The sequence below is a fragment of the Idiotropiscis lumnitzeri genome, chromosome 7, assembly GCF_059441095.1.
Source record: "Idiotropiscis lumnitzeri isolate Australia: NSW breed Sydney's pygmy pipehorse chromosome 7, RoL_Ilum_1.0, whole genome shotgun sequence".
Lineage (NCBI taxonomy): Eukaryota > Metazoa > Chordata > Actinopteri > Syngnathiformes > Syngnathidae > Idiotropiscis > Idiotropiscis lumnitzeri.
This window is the reverse complement of record NC_142397.1, coordinates 14,872,079-14,891,833: the sequence shown is the minus strand read 5'-3', so window position 1 is coordinate 14,891,833 and position 19,755 is coordinate 14,872,079. Positions and strand designations below refer to the sequence as shown.

Genomic DNA, 19,755 nt, shown 5'->3' with positions numbered 1-19,755 from the left:
CATCATCACTTATGTCCTGTGAAGTTCTTTTTGACAAAAACGTCATTGTTTAGGCCACATTTGTCTCTTGTCTGTTGCAAGGATGGGCGATATTATACATATATATTATGCCATTTGCTTTGTCAGGCAACTTATTGGATGGCTAAAAGCATAATTCATTGACTGTTTAACAGATCTCTTGATAATTCAATTAATTACCAAATTAGAACCTGGTTGATTAACACATTCGGCTGCATAGATTTTCTTTTTGTGTATCTTTCTCTCCCTCCTACATCGCTTTTCCATATGCGAAACAGTGAAAGGTTCCAATGTCAGCATTTTTGCATGTTAGAATGTTGTTCATGTTATCCTGGGCGACTGTGTCTTTTTAGTACAGTACCAGTATTTAGTACCATATTCATTTGCTTTGTGTAATTTAAATAATTGTGGAACACACGTTTTTGGTTTTGTCATAACATACTTCTTGGCAAGTCACAAAGAACTTAAATCATGAAGATCAAATTAGTGAGACGGAGATTTGTCAATTCTTCAGCGCTCCTCTAAAAACACCGTAGTCAAACTCAAGTTCGGGGGCCACATCCGGCCCGCCACATCATTTTATGTGGTCCGCAAAAACAAATAATGTGCGTTTCAAATCGTCTTATGTAATAAAAATATTCAGAATTTTTTTTTTACCCAACCCCTTTAAACAGCAACTTGAACTATTATCCTTGACTGATTTTAAAATGTGTCATTAATATGAGGCAACTAAACATATGTATGATATCAGTCAGAAAACATGTAGTCAGTAATGTTGACACCTTTCATCACATTTATTCCACAAATGAACCAAACAAAAGTCATCCACCCCCCCTCCCAAAGTATACCATTGTTCATTGAAAGTCAAGATATAGCCCAAGCTCTCAAGACTCAACTAAACAAAACAGCAAAAAGAAACAAATTTCTATCTATTCCCCAGTAAAGCATATTTTATACAAAATCAGATTAGATTCAGATCATGTTTGTGCTGCATTATCATATCCCAAATCCACTGTTTTCTTTTCTCATGTCCCCTGAAAGCTCTGTTTGGAGGATTTGTGGCGGGGGGAGTTTGAGGGAGAAGGAAGGGGGGGTGTTCGGGTTTGAGGGAGGAGGAGGAGGAGGGGGGTGTTCGGGTTTGGGGGCGTTGGAGGAAACTCAAAAGAAGCACTTTAAATACATAGAAAATATGTCCCATTTTAATAATGACAGACAATGTTACATAATCTAAAACGTTTCCTATTTACAGATATTTTTGCCACTGTCACAATGTAAGTCACACATGAGTTGGCCTAATCACAGGTTAGGGTCCTGCTGCTTTGTGATGGGGACATAAAGATTGGCTTCAAACACTGAAGGGGACATTTCAAAGCTGGCGATGACGTAGCAGAAAAAAAATAATTTGACAAAAACAAAAGCCCACATATCACTCTATAATTAGAGAATACGTTTGCTTTTAACTCTGAATCTTGGCCCGGGAGTCCAAATTCTTTACCTGACACAAATAGCCCTGACTCTCAAAAGGCAACACACAATGAGAGATACACACTGACTCAGTATTGAGATCTAAACTTTCTGAGGCATTCTGGGATTAAAACAGTCACACACCACTGACCCTCATTTCAAAAGCCTCAGGGAGCTCAAACCTCAGGAAATAAATTAAGAGGCAAGGGAATTTACATTTTCTCTCATGCAGACATTTCATATTGCACATGAAGAAGGCAGATACACATGACCATAGTTGCTTCAAATGAACGAACATGTTATGGAATAATGCAAAAGAAAGCTAGAGTGTGAGAATAACTGTAAAAACACATGTAGTATATGCCCTTTGAAAACATTTTAGTAGAAAAGACTCCAACCAAGACAGTCAACCATGTAAGTAAAATACACACACCAAGGTAACTGCCCATGACACACGTTGAAAGACAAACAGTACATGTATACACCCTGATTGCATTATTCTATACTTTCCCCCCCGCCCCTCCTGGCATTATCAGGGACATTTTTCAAATAAGCCTAAAAGACTGCACTAGCTTAATTGGACTCTCTTTCCCTGCTACCCACACAGGCACACTTTTCATGCACTCATTTGGTCATGAACTCTCTCCCGTCCACGCACACGCACACACACAGCCTACATACAGTGTTCTCCGTTAGAGTTATGTTGTGTAACTCAGTGGTTGGTTTCACAAAAGCTGCAGCATTTCCTATTTAAAACAAGGTAAAAGTGGTGCAACATTGAACAAAAAAAAAAAAACTCCCAATGTTTTTAAATGAGGCACAATCTGAGAGCTGAAAAAACAAAACAAAAAAAAAAACACTTTCAATTTTCCTTTGGGAATAATTTCATTGATGGCTACATCTCAATTCTTTTTCCAGCCACACCGGCAACACTTGACCAGTAATAATTGCCAAATGGTGGCGTCATATTTCAAACCAAATGGGTGAAATGACACAAGTGAGGTCTTTACAAAGGTTCATTCACAAATATACATTGTCTGAGTGAGGTGGTCCGTCAGTCAACACACAGATAGTCAAGCTATGTCTATAACAAATACACAATAATAAACAGGCTCTTTTATTTCAGTTGGTTTATATTAAAAGCTCTAAGAAAGGCAGCAAAGATGCACAATAAGGCAGATCCATGACACACTTGGTGGAGCACGCTCAACTATGGCTCATTTACACGACAGGTGGGATGGATCGTTTAAAGGGCTTCACTTTCTTCATCTATAGTGGTTCAGTGAGGGTAGAAACCAAAGAATTGGTCAATGAAGTTGTCGTGTGGATTTGAATTCAATTTTTTTTAAATGTAATATGAAGCTATTCGAGGAGTGATTGTCAAACTGTTTTGCCCAAAGACTTGAGAAGTCAAAGCAAATTGCCCTTGCAGATCTTTGTACCAATGCAGGGATGAAATACTGAACTGTTTAGTTTGAATTATTCCATACAAAAATATTCTTATTATCATGGAAACACAGACTGCATTGTCATTTTGAATACATTAATAGTGATGTAAAAGTGGAATAAAACATCGCAAGCATTCTTAAGTTGATGGCAGCTGGTTGTGTGAATGACACTCAGCTATTCAAATCAATATCCAACATCATGGAACATGTCACTCAAATGGTAAGCACTTTATATTATGTTTACATGACAACGTATCACCCTCAAAAGTTTCTGTAAAGATGTTCATGTGTGTCAATGTGTTTGTACAATCTTAATCAGGATGAATACTGCACGTATGAACTTGTAAAACATCATGTTCCATTTGTCACGACACCACCTTTTGCGCCCGTGAACTGGCCACACGAGCAACGTAGAGCGTGTGATCACGAAAACCACTTCCGACGTTTCAGATCGATCGTCTCGTTGGATTTTTTGGGAAATGTCCCGTCCGTCCTGCATGGTGGCTAAGCTTCAAAGTGACTGACAAGTAGCAGTGGAACCCGTCCCCCTTAGGCCGCTAAAAGATGTCCGAAGCCTTTTTATTGGACCACAAAAAAAAAAAAAAATTCATGACCCTTATGACGGGCTACTGGTGTCACTGGCCGTGCCCCCCTTCACAATCGTCAAGGCAGCCATTAAGGCAGAGGTGGTCACTCCCGAAAGCGCCCTGGGACTGCAGCAGCTCATATTCCTGGTCCAAGAAGTCTAGGCTGTTGTTGCTAGGCAACCCCCGGATGGTGAACTTGTGGGACACTTTGGTCCACTGTTCTCGATTCGCCGCCACTCTCTCGTAGAGCTCCGTAGCCCCGGGCAATAGTTCAGACAGCAGCCTAATAGAACACAATTAATTTAAGATGTCAGTTTCAGAGATAAGTGAGGCTTCTTCATCATTAAAAGCATCTTTATTAAAATACTTTGGAATAACTGGGACTGATTGGATGGTGGAGAATCTTTAGTGCACCTTAGCTTACAGACCTAAGGTCTTACTTAGAAGAAAGGAGTTACTTTATGACCATCTAAGTTTTGAATCAGATGACCGAATGGCCTTGACATGTGGGGTTCCTCAAGTCTCAGTGACGCACAATCAAAAAGTCTATCTTTATATAAATAATACTTGGTTCTGATGACACTGTCAGAGAGGTGTTCACAACAATATATTATTTGTTGTGGTTGTAGTGATATCAAACATTTCCTCATTGACACAAAAGGTCACTGTCATGATCCGTTCCTGTCATGCCTCATGTTTTTGTTGTTTTCTGCTCAGCTGACGTGGGGGCGTTCACTCCAGCACCTGTTTCCCCCTCTTGTCGTCACGGCTGGAGAGACGCGCCCACCTGCCACGCACCTGTTGCCCATTGATACCATGATTACCTTGCTATTTAAACGCGCCGCGCTAACGTCTCAGCGTCGGATTATTCCCTTGTGCTCATGTCCATGGTCTAAGTCAGGGGTGTCAAGATCCAGTCCTGGAGGGCCGCTTTCCTGCATGCTTTCAATCTCTCCCGGCTGCAACCCACCTGATTCAAATGATCAGCTCATCAGCAAGCTCTGAAGAAGCCTGATAAGTATCCTGCTCATTTGAATCAGGTGGGTTGCAGCTGGGAGAGATGGAAAACATGCAGGACACCGGCCCTCGAGGACTGGAGTTTGACACCCCTGGTCTAAGTGGTTACGTTCGCCATTCTTGTTAACTGCTTTACGTGTTTCTCGACCTCGTTTCCGCCCATTGACTACGCACTAGTGATGGGTAGATGAGGCATCCTGTATCGTTTCGACACAGTGACACAATGTATTGACACTGTGTTGACACTGTGTTGCTGAATACTGACACCTGGTGGACTTGCAGGAAACATTTGACAGGGTCACCTGACACTGATCTGTCAAACTAATTTTATCCAATTCCATTGATTAGCGACATGATGTTTTTATATATCCTATTTTGTATTACTTTCCACCGCACTAATTATTGTCTCATTTATCTCATTTATATATTTAACTGAATTATTGTTGTATTGCACAGGAGAGGGGAGCTCTCTAATCTCTTTGCACAATTGAGTACAATGACAAAGGGATTTCTGATTCTGATTAGGCATTTCCTTTCACATTATTTTTACATACACGCAATTTCATAAAAAAAATCTTTGATATTCGAGACGCAGTTGATAAATTAAGTTAACATCTGTCTGAATGCCCAAGTAAAAGTGTTGTGAATGACAATGGACTCATTGTAATGAAAGATTTTTATTTAAAAAAATTAGTTTCTCCAGCGTTTTGTTATTCAGTCTATTTCTTTTTTTGAGGCAATTTCCCCCGCCTTTGAGAAGATCCTCTCACAAGGCACTGAAGAGGCCGGTGTGCACAACGCCTGTGTGGCTAATATAAATGGGTGAGGGAACGTTGCCTCCATGGACTTCCAGTATAAGAGCGGGTCTTCCGTACGTGCAACGTGTCCTGCTGACATATAGCGCTGCACCTCTGAGTGCGCATCAACAGTGACGTCTTCCATCTTGCGGATATTTAACGCAAAGTAACGCGCCAATAACTCGATGCTTGTTTTGAGCGTCCATCCTGTTGACAGATGCGCTTCCTTATGAACACAGTTTGGCGCGCGACCGCTGTGTCGACACGATTCTGGTAGTGGTCACGTGACTTTCTTAAAGCGGTACGCGCACCGATACGGGGTTTGCCCTGGAAACTTGGCGCGCGCATCGACGCCTCAGTGACGCTGGACCCATCACTACTACGCACCCAGCCTTTGTCCTTCTCGGCCGTGTTTGCTCGCCAATTGGCTCATCTTACCCTTTGGTGGTAAGCGATTTTCGTTCGGTTTTTGTTCCTTGCCTTTTGCAAGCGTTTTCTGTTTTTCGCGTTGTTTTCCTGGAGTGATTTTTCCACCAGCGCTGCCGGAAAAGCAAACCTAACAGTCACTAAAGTACTCACATCAGAGCTCCACAATATATAGAGATAAAAATAGGAGGTGGCAGAATTCACATTTTTAAATGAAACCTGTCAGAATTTCTGATAAAAGTGGGTAAAATCCACCTGTCAATGTTCAATATAATTAAATGATTTGTGATGACATAATATCACAATAATCTCTGCCTTGAGAGCCTCTTGTACCCTTTTAATGAGTGTAAACCAGAACCAAATGACTGAATTTGCCTCAATTTGTGTAATTTTATAAAATGTAGTATTGTTTTAGATAAAGCAATATTGTTGGGCAATATATGTATTTTGGCATTCATAGTTCATACTAGGAGTATAAAGTACATGTGTATATTTTCAAATGTAGGGAGTAAAAGTAAAGTCATCCCAAAAATAAATATTCAAGTAAAGTGAAGTACAATCACAATCACAAGTTTGTTATTTTCCACGGCTGCGTTGACCTACACGCAAGGGGCAAAATATTACATCTCATTATGATGTAGTGCAATATTCTGAGTCTTGTAGTGGCTAAAAAGTATTTTCTTGACACATCTGCTGTATTGGATATTGTTGACCTGTACAGGTTTATGTACTACGAAGTTTAACGGTGAAGCCACATGCAATACATTTTCTGGCCACTGGAGGGCAGCAAAGTTTGAATACAAAACCCATCTGATTATCAAGCTGATATGCTTCATGTGTTGGCAGATGGTGGCTCGATAGCACAGCCAACTGAATCAGAGCCAATAAAGCTCCCATTTATAAAATGTGAGTTCAACATTTATTCTCCTTTTCAGTCCCTGCTGCCAAGCTTTGAGGAAATTATCCAGATATTTGGCAATAAACGCTCCACTGTGTTCACATTTTACTTTGGCTTTGACTTGGTACTGGGGAGCGGGATGCTGTGTGTCACTTAATTACACGCATGCCATTTGTTTCACTGATCCCCCTGTAGATTTCTGTTTTTATCTACAAATACCCGTTTGTACACAACCATAATGCAACTCACTTGATAACTTCTGTATTTGCTCATGCATTCCAACAAGTAAGCAGATGGAAGTAGAATAATAGGCTCGTTCATGTCATTGTTAGTCCAGTTTTATCAAGACTCTCTTGAATTTATCAGAATTCAAAAAGTGGGTCAGTTTAGTTGCAAATTAATTGCTCTATGCTGATTGTATATTACACATCAGAGTGCTGTATCTAAAATAAGTAAGATGACAGTATATATATATACAATGTGGCTAGCATGGTGACTGAGTAGTCAGCATGTTTGACTGTGGACCAGTCCATGATAAGTAAGTGTATGGACTTAATTACAACTGTTTAACCAAAATAGTTTGAGCAAAAGCCCTGCATGGCCACCTGAATGACTGGTGATGTTCATGCGTGTTTTTTTTCCAATATTATCAGAGATGATGAATTTATAAACATGTAAACGTTACATGTTGTTTTTAATGTATATCAGCTTTTTTTGGAAGAATTTTTGGAGTTTCAATTATTTTATCCTAAGCATTTTCACTATGCTGGGGGTCAGCAGAGATATATTGCAACATCTTCTGATTGATTCAGTGATCGAGAATTGTTTTTGTTCAACCCTTCTTATTGCTGATCAATTCCCAAAACCCTGATTTTGTAAAGCTTACCCGTGACCTTAATGATAACAAGCAGTATAGAAAATGGATGTATAAATGGAGTACAACGTGAAGTTTATGTTTTGGTGGAGATTCCTAAGTTGACCCTGATCAGGATGTGAAACATCATGTGTGAGTTGGTGCATGAAGTGCTTCTTTCACAAAGTTTTTGTTTGGTACACACTTGTAAATCGGCATGGCGATATGCTCCATGAAGCTGATCTGTAGTTCTGGGATGTACGCCTTTTCCCTGTCCATCATCTCGCTGGGCCTGTTCCCCATGGCTTTTTCCTACACAAACAAAACCATGATTTTTTTTGTGTTATTCACACAGCCTGGAGACACTTTTGAATTTGCTTATTTGACAGTCTCTGGGTGCATACCAGATCTCCTTGAGAGAAGAACTCTTTATAGATAAGTTCCTGCAGACAAAAGAGAGTCACGTGTCATTGTTCAGTCACCATAGTTATATACCAGATACTTGAAGGTTCTTTTTACACTGTTTTTTTAGTACTAAACAGACATCATGATGCAAATGAATACTTTTATCTCTGTTTCTGAATCAGTTCATGTACCGCAGACTTAAAAATCAAGTCGACGTGAACTGACTTTAACAAAAAAAGTCACATCATTAAACAGATAATGACACATTTTCAGTGTTTGGCTCAAATGGTTCAGGTGGTATCATGGCAATATACTAAAGGACTATAAGAAAAATAAAAAGCCGATATTTGAGGTCTTGATGAATTCAGGGTGACAGATTTGGTGTTGAAAAGGGGACAGAGCAAGATTAAACATAATCCGGCAAACATTCCCGTTCATACAATTCCCTTTGAGCTAAAGGACGATACCCTTGTTCACAACTAGGCAGTCGATAATCTGTGACAGAAATAGGTTAGTGCTGCCGCACAATCACTTGGTGCTTGTAAATGTTTGAGCAACAGAACGTTGAACGTACTAGCAACACCTCCTGTCCATCAAAATTATGACAAACAGACTTTACATCAATACAGTTTATGCATTGCATATGAGCAAGAAGAAAAACTGACAGCAATCTTTCGAGTGGTTTTCCAGCCCTTGGTTTGGTCTGACAGGTCGCATGATGTCATCAGCAGGCACAGCAGCATAGAGCGGTGGGTTGTGCTTTTAGGATCATAGCCATCTGAAGCCATCGACACGCACACGCACACACACAAAGTCACTGTGTTATTTCAAATGTAACATTCTAATATGCAGTGAATTTCTAAAATTGCTAACTTGGTGTATTCAGCGCTTAATAATGCTTTGAAGGACAGGACTGTGCAATATCACAGTCAATACCACATCAAGAAAAAAATTGCAAATGTATGGCTCGACGCAGATCCATGACTGACAGGCACTCAAAGTTTTTAATGTCTCTGAATTGCTTCAGTAACTCAAAATACATTTTGTAGACATTCAGCCAGGATGACTTTTAATGGATTGCATTCACTCGTAACACACCACTGGTCAAGAGGTAATAGCCAATTATATTTAGCAAAACTACAGTGAGTTACTGCCTCTTCATGTAGAAATTTGTCGGAATAGTAAAAGTTCTTTATATTGTATTAATTTGGAAAGTCATATAAAAAAATATTTATATCTACAGTATACACCTATAAAATGTAGCTATTTGTCTGATCTGGTTATGATTTGGTTTTTTGTAATAATTCAGATACATTCTTGGCAAAAAAGCCTCACCAATTAATAAATTAACTCATTCACTACCAGCCGTGTAAAAAAAAGAAAAAAAAAAAAAAAAAAAAAAAAAAAAGATCTTTGGCATCTTTAGCCGTCAATGGCAGTGAATGTGTTAAAGGTAAAATAATAATTGACGATGATGTCACATCTCACACCATCTGGTACGCACCATCAGCCATTTTCTGTAGGTCTTTGAATATGCGAAGGTGATGAGCTAGGTCTGTAGCCAGAATGATTTCCCGCATCAAGTCTAGCATGCGCTGGTAATCCTAAAGTCAGCAAAACACGACGAAACGAAAGTTAATAAAAGTGAGGATACGCGTAAATGTCATTGTTTTTCGACAGCACCTTTCGGGAAAACTTCTCAAAAATGTTGCACCCTTGAGTGTTCAGAATGGCGATGGCCTGGGCAAAATGATGTCTCTGTCAGGGTGAAAAAAATACAAATGAATTACTCCTGAAATGATAATTGTAAAACAATGCTGAAGCAGATGACGAAAAGAAAAGAAAGAAAACAAACAAGGCTGGTAGATTTGGAACAAAAAATACACAACATGTCACCCGAAAGACAATGTTTGACATTGTGTGTTTTGGGTTTTTGAATTATTTTCCCCACTACAAATAATGGAAATTGTCACCATAATAAATGACCAATTTAGCATGTTACAAACATTTCAGAGGCTTGGCTGTACGTAAAGCAATGTGAGCTAACACAAATAAATAGCATTCGCAATATGTACAGTACACATGACACATTTTGGCTGTGCTTTTACCTCCATCACAGATCCCTCTGAGCTGTAGAGAGCAGCCAGCACAGATTGCTGAAAATAGAGACAACAAATGAAACACAGCCTTTCATCGCATATTTTGCATTGATTTAAAAGCAACAAGAGCATAAAAAAAGTATTTCATTGACAATTGTGAGCCTCTTTTAAGATGAATCTTGAAATCGCAAGTGGTTGGGGGGGGTTATACCAGATGAGAGCGAAACAGACAAACATGCATCCAATCACAATGCAATTTTGTGTCTCACGGAGGTGAGCAGGATACCACTAACAAACACTTCTTGATTCTACTCCCACTCTTATCCTACAAGTGGAGATGTGTTACGAAACTTCATTCTATGACTCACGCACAGAAGGTCTCCTCCTTCTTTTAACCCGCCGTGTGCGTCATCGCATCGACTTTTCTACCTGAGCTACTCATGTGTTCTTACTGAGGCCACTTGGAAAGAATTGTTGGTCCCACGGTGGTCCAGGTCATGGCACAGACAGGAGACAAAGAGAGCTAGAATCTCTATATCCCTACAAAGGAGAGAGGAGGAAATAGTTTATATTCAGAAAGAGGCAACAAGTGGCGCCACTGTCAAGGCTTATTTAGCGTTGGAGACTCACTCGAGGTAGTTGGACAGCCCAAGGTTTTTGCAGAGCAGGTAGCAGAAGTGGGAGACAGAGAACGCGTGCATCCAGTTGTGATAGGGCGGGTCCCTGTAGCCTTTCTTGACCATTAGACAAAACCTAAGGACAAAACCCAAAAGAGTAAAACAGGAGTTCAGAACATTCACTGTTTGATTCTCCTTTAAGATTAAAAAAGTCTATATGAAAATTATGAATTATTTGATTTGATCATTTTCCCTGGAGATGATTAAGGAAAATGAGTCAAATACTGTATTACAAAGTAATTACCGTAGTAGGACCTGGATAAAATCTAATGATCAAAAGAGGGCCATTTTACAAAAATCCTTAATTTACTTTCAGTTTTAAATTGGTGCCAGGTATAATTATGCATGAAGCACGACTTCAGGATAGAAAATACATTATGAGAGGAACAGAACTGCATGTAAAAAAACAAAACAAAAAACAATACATTTGCAGTGCTACAAGTTATAATCGATTACTGGATTCGGACTGCAGGGAATATCAGACCTGGCAAGAGTCTGACGGTCGATCTTGTACGAGTTGATGAAACCCATGTCTTCAAACATGCTGAGGACACACTGTAGACACACACGGGAAAATCATTCGGTGTACAATTCCTCATCTTCCATACGTCTTGCCTCACGCAGCCTATATTGCTCCTCATGTTCAGTCGCTTTGCTTACCATAGGTGTGGTCTCATCCGGCAGTGAGCGCGGAGTGTAGGTAAACTCAGCAAAGCAAGGGTGGATCTTCTTTACCGGCTCAATCCCCACTACCAGCAGTTTACACACCTCGTCCTCTGAAAGCTGGAGCATACACACACTGAATGAAGTTGCGTACAAAGCAGCAAGCTTTAAACTAATGCCTCTGTGAGTAACAGTGAGTGTCATACAATTTAAATTTACCTTCATGTGGTACTTCATCATTTCATTGGCAAGGTGAGATCTGAACTGAGCTTCGTGGACCTTCTTGTAGAGCAGCGACTAAGGGCACAGCAAACACTTACATAAATGGCCTAAGAATACATTTGTTTTTTAAAATAGTTATAATTCGCCATAGATAGCACAAGTAGCTCCCACCCTCCATTCCACTTTTCATCAAAAACATCTTTCACAGACTACACATTTGCATTTTGTCGCCCTTCCTCCAAGATTTGTGTGTGGACTGAACATGTATTTTACCTCTCACAATCTCAAATTTATTTTCAAGTGAGGTAAAATACTTTATGAAATACAGAGACAATAGTCAAAATCAGCAACCGTTCTTATTGAGGGACATTTATCTGACCCTCTTTTTACTTCTCCCCATTCATGTAACGCTTTTTGAATTCAGGCCTCTGTCTCCTTTCAAGTGCCAAATGCAAAAGTCATAGTAAATAAAAGCATTCCCACATTTAGATGACTAAATCCACCTTTGTAGATCCGTGGCCATTGTGTTGATGCAAATAGCTCCTAACTGCAGGCTGCTTATATTTCAGTGCAGTCCTCAGCATGGTAACTGTTGATGAATAATGCAACTGATCCTGTTTAAATGTTAAAGGAACTTCCCAGAGGGCAAATATTTTTCAAATTAAAAATCCTATCGTTAGACAAACCATCAAACACCCGCAGTCATTAAAAGGCACAATATTTAAAGCCATGAGTAAGAAAGGCGCTTTCATCATAACTATCGTAATACATTTAAATATTGTGGAAAACAATTTCAGTTTGTTCAATTAACATTGAATGAATGAAACTGAGATTATAGGAATTCCACTGAATTGAAGTAAAGGAACTTTACCACGATAGTCTCATTTATGGCAGCCGACTAGTTAACAGCTCAGTTGCAAGAGGTCGTGGGTTCAAATCCGATTGAATTGGGGTGATGCAACAATAGTTCAATGCTCTATTCTCTCCCAAAAAAAAAATTAATAAATAAAAACCTTCCAAATTCTCAACTTGTCGCACCAGTAGCCTTTCTCTGATAATCCTTGGTATCGCAAACACTGTCCTCACCATAATCTTTGTCAACTGCATCAGATTGGGTTAAATGGGCTTGTGGCAGCCACACAAAGCCTCTGTACTACAACATAAAAAGCTGCTTGCTTCTATCACATACTGGAATTTCATCAGATTTCCCAGGAGACCTTTGTTCTCTCTCTATTCTGACTCGACTCAGCATTCTGCTCCTTCTAGCAGATTCTGGTTTGTCAGGACAATATCGATGTTCTCAGGTGCACAAGGTATGGTACTAATTTACCGCCAAGAACAAGGTGAAGGTGTAAACACAGCAACATTATTTCTGTTAACAATCCAGTCAATCAAAGAGGATGTGAGCAAATTAAAAGAAGATGAATCCAAATTCCAGTAACAGTTAAGTAATTGGATGTGAGAGAAGAGACTTACATGGGCAATACTGATACCACAGTAGATGGAAAAAGCTGTGGCCAGATCCTCATCAAAGCGGTTGAACCACGGCCCGTTCATTTTATTCACCAACTCAGCAACCCCGATCACCTCTGAGGAATATTAAGGAGGATTACAAACAGATGAAAGTCAGATAATGAACATGCATGGACAGGTGCGAGCAAGACGTTTACTAATGAAGATGAATATAAGGAAGAACATGAGAGTGACAGAAAGACAGCAAGCAGCTCAAAGTCATTGTTCTGTATCTCGCAACCTTGGAGGGAAACTGAAAACGCATCTAAAATGTTGTCAAAAGTCTTTCTAGAAGCTTGGTTATACTGTAGCTGTTATTAAGACATGCACAAATTGTCTTCTGTTACTGCAGCAGGATTCATGAATATTTTTTAAATTTTGCCCACTATGTGTAAGTTGGGTATTTAGCCTATCTGAATCTTAAAAAAAAAATGAATTTAAACTCTGCATAAAAGACTCAATTCTACAAAACAGGTCGACCAAGGTTTTCTCCTTGGACTCACATGAAGCAGATAACAGAAAAACTTTTGTCAGTATGGAAAATATTCTAACCTTTCTAAAGTGCTAGCCAGTGATCTGTTCAGACTGGCATCATTGAACTCACCGTTGGTCTCGTCTTTGATGGGGAAGCAGAGGATGTTGCGAGTCCTGAAGCCGGTACTGTCGTCCACACCACGGTAGAAAAGAGGATGGGAGTAGGCGTCCTTAATGTTCAGGATTTGACCTGTGGTCGCCACGTGGCCTGCAATACCCTGATCTGCTGGGATACGGAATTCCTTCTGCACACATAGGAATACACGCGTGTAACTCTGCGTTGCATTTCTTACAGTTTTTTCTAATAAACGTGATGCCTTTCAGTCTTATATATCAAGATTTTTCACCCCGATCCCCAAATATAGTTGTTCGTGTTATAGGTTACGTTAATGGTGGAAAATACGTTTTTAAAACCTGGCAATTGCATAAGGTTTGTGTATACCTTTTATATTAACAGTATACTGTACAATTAATACTTAGTTAAGTTGGGTTAAATGCGGAAGTCAAATGATTTAATGCATGTCTGAATGTGTTCAGAAGAACTAAAACCTATGAATCATTTAAGGCCCAGGTCCTCAAATTGCAACAAAAACAAACAATGGTGTGTTTGAAAACGACATCAGTTCATTGGACATACCTCTTCGTCACTAACCACACCGCCGTCAAACACCTTGGCCACCAACTCGTGGCTATGGCGATCCAGCAGGAACACTGAACAGCTGAAAAAAAGACACCCAGAGAGGTTCAGAGAAGGGCAAGCAGCACAGGGCGAAGCTGGCAAAATTACATTCATTCCATTTCATCTCAGGTCATTTTGAACCCTCATTAAACGAGGCAAGATAGCATTTTGCAAAAAAAGAGATAAAGACATTCACACTGTTCCCCCGCACGCAGACTTACATCTCTGCACCACTGAGGTTCCTGGCTTCCACTATAATTTCCTGTAAGAGCACTGACACATCGTCTGAAATTTTAAAAGAGATTCAGGATGAGCGGAAATAAAAATAAAACGGGAGGGAAATGACAGTAATTAAAGGACTAGATAAAGACAGGTAGAACTAGGAGTAACGGTGATTCATTTAAACAAGCTGATAAGCTTTATTGTGCCCACTGCTCTTTGCAAAGGAGGTGCCAATTGTTTCAAAGACAAATTGATTCGAATCTGCTTTAGCAGCAATCATGATGGCTCAGCAAAGACTAATTGTACTGATGGTGCTGAATATTTAAGACACTTGAAATGTCCGAAGCTTTCACTTTTAATGCCCTTGTAATTTGATGTCGAGGGTCTAATCACCGATGGCGTTTTTAATATTTTCCTCCATTACATGCGCCATGTGTTTCATTAGGCCATCACTTATATATCGGACATTAACTTTAAATGTTCTACAATGTCCTCTGTCACTGCAGACAAGATACAGACAGGAACCTACCTAAGTGTGTGAAGAGGTTCTTGGCCACTTGCAAGAGTGCCTATGTGGATAAAAAGTGGACATGGAAAGCTTTTTGGATGGAATGCTCATGTATATTAATGCATACAAACAGAATGTGCGATTGCCTTACCTGGCACTCTACTTTCAGCTTCTGTTCCTTCTGGAAGGCCAAAGTTGAGGTGAGGACCGTTGAAGTGTAGCAGAAACAGTGCTGGATGGCGTGTTCATCGGCCTCCGTGTGTCTGTGGGGAACGGGTGACGCATACATTTACTAATCAAGAGGATAAACGACTCAAGAGCTGAATGACAAAATGAGACCTTTCGACATTTAACAGTTTTTTTTATACTGTCATTGATATGTTAATTCAACAGTTTGATTATTTGTGTGCTTCTAAATGTGGCCCAAATGTATGTTGGTCTAACAGATCCATTACGGAATGTCGGCACTGGAAGAAAATACTTCCAAGGCAAAGTTTGATTTCAATAGTTTCAGTAGAAATATGTCATCTTGCTTCCAAGTATCATTTCATATCCAGTCATGTTGCAGGATTTAACAGGCAAATGAAAATTGGCTAACAGATTCTGACCTGTGAGATCATTGCCTGCAGTTATGTCTTCTTGTCTAGAGAGGGCAGTGGCACATTATCGGGCAAATGTAAGATTTAAACAATAGCTCCAGGGCTTTCTTGCCCTTAGCTCAGCCTCGTGGGAAACCTGCAAAGGAGGTAGGAATCATATCCGGCCCACAACAGGCCTCCGAACAAGTGAAATGAAGTTCACTCTCACAATAGACACAAGCCCTCTGTGAGTGACTGGTCTTGAGTCGCTGTCTCTCTCTTGCTATTTCTTCTTCTTCCTTCTTTTTTTCTTAAAGTGTTTTATCATCTTGTTTTCTCATACCACCAGAGAACATATCCTTGAAGTACATGGAAAGGTTTGAAGGGCCAGCAGGACTCTGCTGCCGAAGAGCAGAAGTTGCAGATGCGCGCAGAGTACACGTACCACAAAGAAAATGACAGAACGCACAGCCTAGGTGCATTCGCTAATTTTTGTGAATCGCTCTTTGTAATAAAAAAAAAACAACCTCCCAACCAAGGTTGGTCTGCAACACCAATTACATTCTAAAAACTTATTGAAATGCTCCAATATGACAACCTTGCAAGCTCCTTGGATCCTGTTCATTGATAAAAAAATATATATAATTTTAAATACCAGCTCCAACCCACTCTGCAGTTGTGCCTAAAACAAGATTAAAGGGAGTCTGCAGACTATACGGTATGCACTCTTAGTCACCATGACACCAAAAATGAAGTTGACAAGAAAATGTCAGAAAATTTATTTATCCATTCATCTTTGTCTCAAGGCGTCTTAATTTAAATGAAACATTTCGAAGGCAAAACAAGGTGATAACGCACGCCTGACTTTGGTGCCGGCAGCGTCAGTTCAGTTCCCACTCCGGTGTGAATGTGAATGTTTGTCTGTCTTTATGTGCCCTGCCGCTGACTGGCGACTTCGTCTGGAGTCAGCTTGGATTGACTCCACCTCCCTACGACCTTGAACACGGCAAGCGGTATTGAAAATGGAAGGATGTTGAGGGTGTGCGAAAAGCGTCATCATATTGTGTGCGCCGTTACTGCTACAATACTGCGGCTGTTACTATAGTAATGAGCTACCAAGAAAGTAAAGGACATGATTTTTTTTCCCCATCTAGCGCAGGCAGAGCGAATGTGCTTATAAAAGATAAGCACTGTACAGTGCATATATGTGTTGTCAGTAAATTTGCAGTCAGAAAAAATGAGAGAGGACTGAAGATACCGATATAGATGTCCGATATATCTGGCACACAGGGAAAGGTCAGATTCCTGCCAATTAAACATATGCACACAAGAGGTGAGCTGACATATATCGTCGCCCAGCTTGATACAGTCTATTCACGTGGGCTGTGCAGTGCATCATCCTGCTGGTTGGGGGCTTACTAGAAGCAGAAGAAGTGAAAACATCCAGTGAAAGAATGGTTGAACTGTTTGACATCGCAGTAAGATGGAAAAATGCGGAACATTTCTAAAATGGGCAACTTCCCACGGGAATTTTGGTGAAATGTGTGGGAGTTGCAGTTGCAAAGGGGGATTTACATACAAAATGTATATATAAACATTCTCCAGCAAGAAAATGAGCTGCAAGCAACCACATTTACTACAAATGTTGCTGCTCGGTTATGTAGAATAAGAAGAATGAGGCCACACTCCCTACATGCACTGAGCATTCCTCGTTTAATGCCCACTTTATACTGTACTGGCTGCCCAATTCTAATAAATCTCAAGTCAAGTCGGCATGTCTGCTCATCACAAAAGAAAATGTTCACAGTTGTATATGATTATAAATCCTAAATTGTCAATGTCAGATATTTCCAAATGTTATCCATTCTTTACCTATTGCAAATTTTTTTCTCATAAAGGGGGTGGGTGAGCTGGAGCCTAGCCCACCTAATTTTTGGTGAGAGGCAGGAAGACTCTAGACCGGTTGCCGGTCAACCGTCAGGCACATAGGAGCAACCATTCACACCTATAATTAACTTAGACTCTTCAGTTAACTTAAAAAAACACAGGGAGGACATGAGATTCCAACCAAAAAAGCACTACCTATTTCCAATTTTACGCCATAATTAAACATGCCACGGAAAGATTCCAGAAAGCAGCCCTACATCTAAGTCGCTGTCAAATCAACCTTGTAATAATTCACAAGAACGCATGGATTTGAATCCACAAGAATTCCAAGCAAAGCAATTCTCTTTCATGAACATTTTGAGTCAGTCACAAACATACCTCTGTCCACCCTGCTTGTTGAAGGCGCATGCCAGAGCCACCACTTGGCCCGTCGCCCTGCTCACAACCGGAACACACAGCATGGAGGAGATCTCACAGGCCAACATACTGCACAGCTGCCTGCGCTCCTCCTGACAGGCAGGGAGATGTGATCAGCGTGTGCACGGAATTGAACATGGAAGCTGAGAGACAGACTGTTGACTGAAAAAGTAATTTCTTTGGATCCTTTGGATTTACTTATTCGGACATGTACATCGCTGCATGATTAAAATGTGTTAAATGTCCATATATCATTTGAAAATTATCGATGAAAAAATACACGTAGAAAATGACATCAGATACGCAACCAAAATGTGAATTTTTTTTTTCAGTGTTGGAAAGAGACGATTTTCTTACAGCACTGATGTCTTGAAGAGTAATTGACTTCTTCTTCTCGACAACCTGACCAAAACGTCCAAACATCAGCTGTACACAGAAGGGAAAATGATCAGTTGCGTGAAAGGTTCGCTTTTCCGTTCAGTAATTTGGCATTAAGTCCGAAGAAATGGCGCGTTGTCAAAATGTCGTTCAAGTGGTTGGGCACCACAATCAACTTGTTTATACATTACGCTTCCCGACATTTTCAATAGAAGAACAAGACAAGTCAACTAATGTATAATAATACTGTTAGTTATTAAGTAGCGCTATAATTTCAAATTAATTGCATCTTTGGCACTCGTGTGCAACTTTAGAGCGAATTTCAATCATGTGATATTTTCTGTAAACAGGTTTTCACAAATCCCTCACAAACTGACAAACATGATTGCTGCCCTCACCGGGAAACTGATCTCCTCCTCCAGAACTTTGTCTCCAACTACCTAAAGGTCACAGAACGGGGTCACAGGATATCACAGGATTTGCATGGTAAGCAATCATTACTTTAAACCAATCCCAAACAGGCATATGACTTTTGTGAGCGTACCTGGCAGAAAAGCTGGTGGTTGTCCTCGGACACTAACAGCAGACAGCAACACTGTGACTGAGTCTGCTGCTGCAGCTACGTGGACACAAAGACGCATGAGAATTATTGATATGGACTCACACAGCAGGATTTTGGGAACACTCATCTAACATGGCGGTGAATGGAATTGAGCTCGGAATTAACGACTTACATGAGATTCTGCCTTTGTAAAGTTAATCATGGTGGAAGAAAGCTGTTAATTTAACAGCACTTAGTATGACGCAATAATAAAATACCAGGCAGTGTCAGTAAAAAGCAGTTATGTCAAAACCTTTGATACATATTTTGTGCTATCGCAATGTACAGTAGAGAGGACTGGGTCGTAATAATTAAGTAATGGTATTACAAAGTACAATGTATACCTCACGAGGTTTCAGAATGTATTTTAGGTACACATGTACATCAGTGAACATACTGTATGCGCGCACATCCACCCACAGACGACAGTATCATAATAGCAGGGCTTTTTCACACTCTCGTAATCCACAGATCTGGCTGCAGGACAAGATTAAATGCCAGCTTCAGCCAACGTATTCATCCCACATTAATACACAATTGTACAAACATGTTCGCGCATCTAAGAAGGCCTTTCACCCCATTTTCCCAAGTACTTTAATCCAATGAGAACAATGATAAGCTCCACCCACCAAAAAGATCATTCTTTGGAAGCAACAATTTTCTGCAAATTTTTCTCCATCTGCTTCTTGGTCATCTCTTGCCCATTTAAAAAAAGAGTACAATATGAGTAACTAGGTAAACGAAATCTAGGTGTATTAGAACACCCATACACACCTCTCCGCGACTATGTTACTTTCTCCATGTGCACTTGGATCCAGAAGATTTAAATTATTGTCAGTTTTCAGTCCACCAATACAACAAATTT

General features: G+C 40.1%; 1 protein-coding gene across 2 annotated transcripts in view; it reads right to left on the bottom strand.

Annotated features, from left to right (window-relative positions):
• Positions 1-813: 813 nt before the first annotated feature.
• pde2a (phosphodiesterase 2A) overlaps positions 814-19,755 on the bottom strand; it is a 155,622-nt gene continuing 136,680 nt past the window's right edge. For both annotated transcript variants that reach the window (XM_088300870.1, XM_088300869.1), the window contains exons 10-31: positions 18,834-18,908; positions 18,688-18,729; positions 18,269-18,337; positions 17,873-18,003; positions 15,181-15,292; positions 15,051-15,090; positions 14,521-14,584; positions 14,258-14,339; positions 13,691-13,865; positions 13,051-13,163; positions 11,572-11,649; positions 11,350-11,472; positions 11,174-11,244; positions 10,643-10,765; positions 10,465-10,552; positions 10,022-10,069; positions 9,597-9,671; positions 9,418-9,517; positions 8,579-8,691; positions 7,913-7,951; positions 7,714-7,820; positions 814-3,800 (exon numbers count right to left, since the gene is read on the bottom strand). In XM_088300870.1, the coding sequence (XP_088156996.1) occupies positions 3,566-3,800; positions 7,714-7,820; positions 7,913-7,951; positions 8,579-8,691; positions 9,418-9,517; positions 9,597-9,671; positions 10,022-10,069; positions 10,465-10,552; positions 10,643-10,765; positions 11,174-11,244; positions 11,350-11,472; positions 11,572-11,649; positions 13,051-13,163; positions 13,691-13,865; positions 14,258-14,339; positions 14,521-14,584; positions 15,051-15,090; positions 15,181-15,292; positions 17,873-18,003; positions 18,269-18,337; positions 18,688-18,729; positions 18,834-18,908 (2,103 nt within the window). In that variant the 3' untranslated portion in view covers positions 814-3,565. The remainder of the gene's footprint in view (positions 3,801-7,713; positions 7,821-7,912; positions 7,952-8,578; positions 8,692-9,417; positions 9,518-9,596; positions 9,672-10,021; positions 10,070-10,464; positions 10,553-10,642; positions 10,766-11,173; positions 11,245-11,349; positions 11,473-11,571; positions 11,650-13,050; positions 13,164-13,690; positions 13,866-14,257; positions 14,340-14,520; positions 14,585-15,050; positions 15,091-15,180; positions 15,293-17,872; positions 18,004-18,268; positions 18,338-18,687; positions 18,730-18,833; positions 18,909-19,755) is intronic.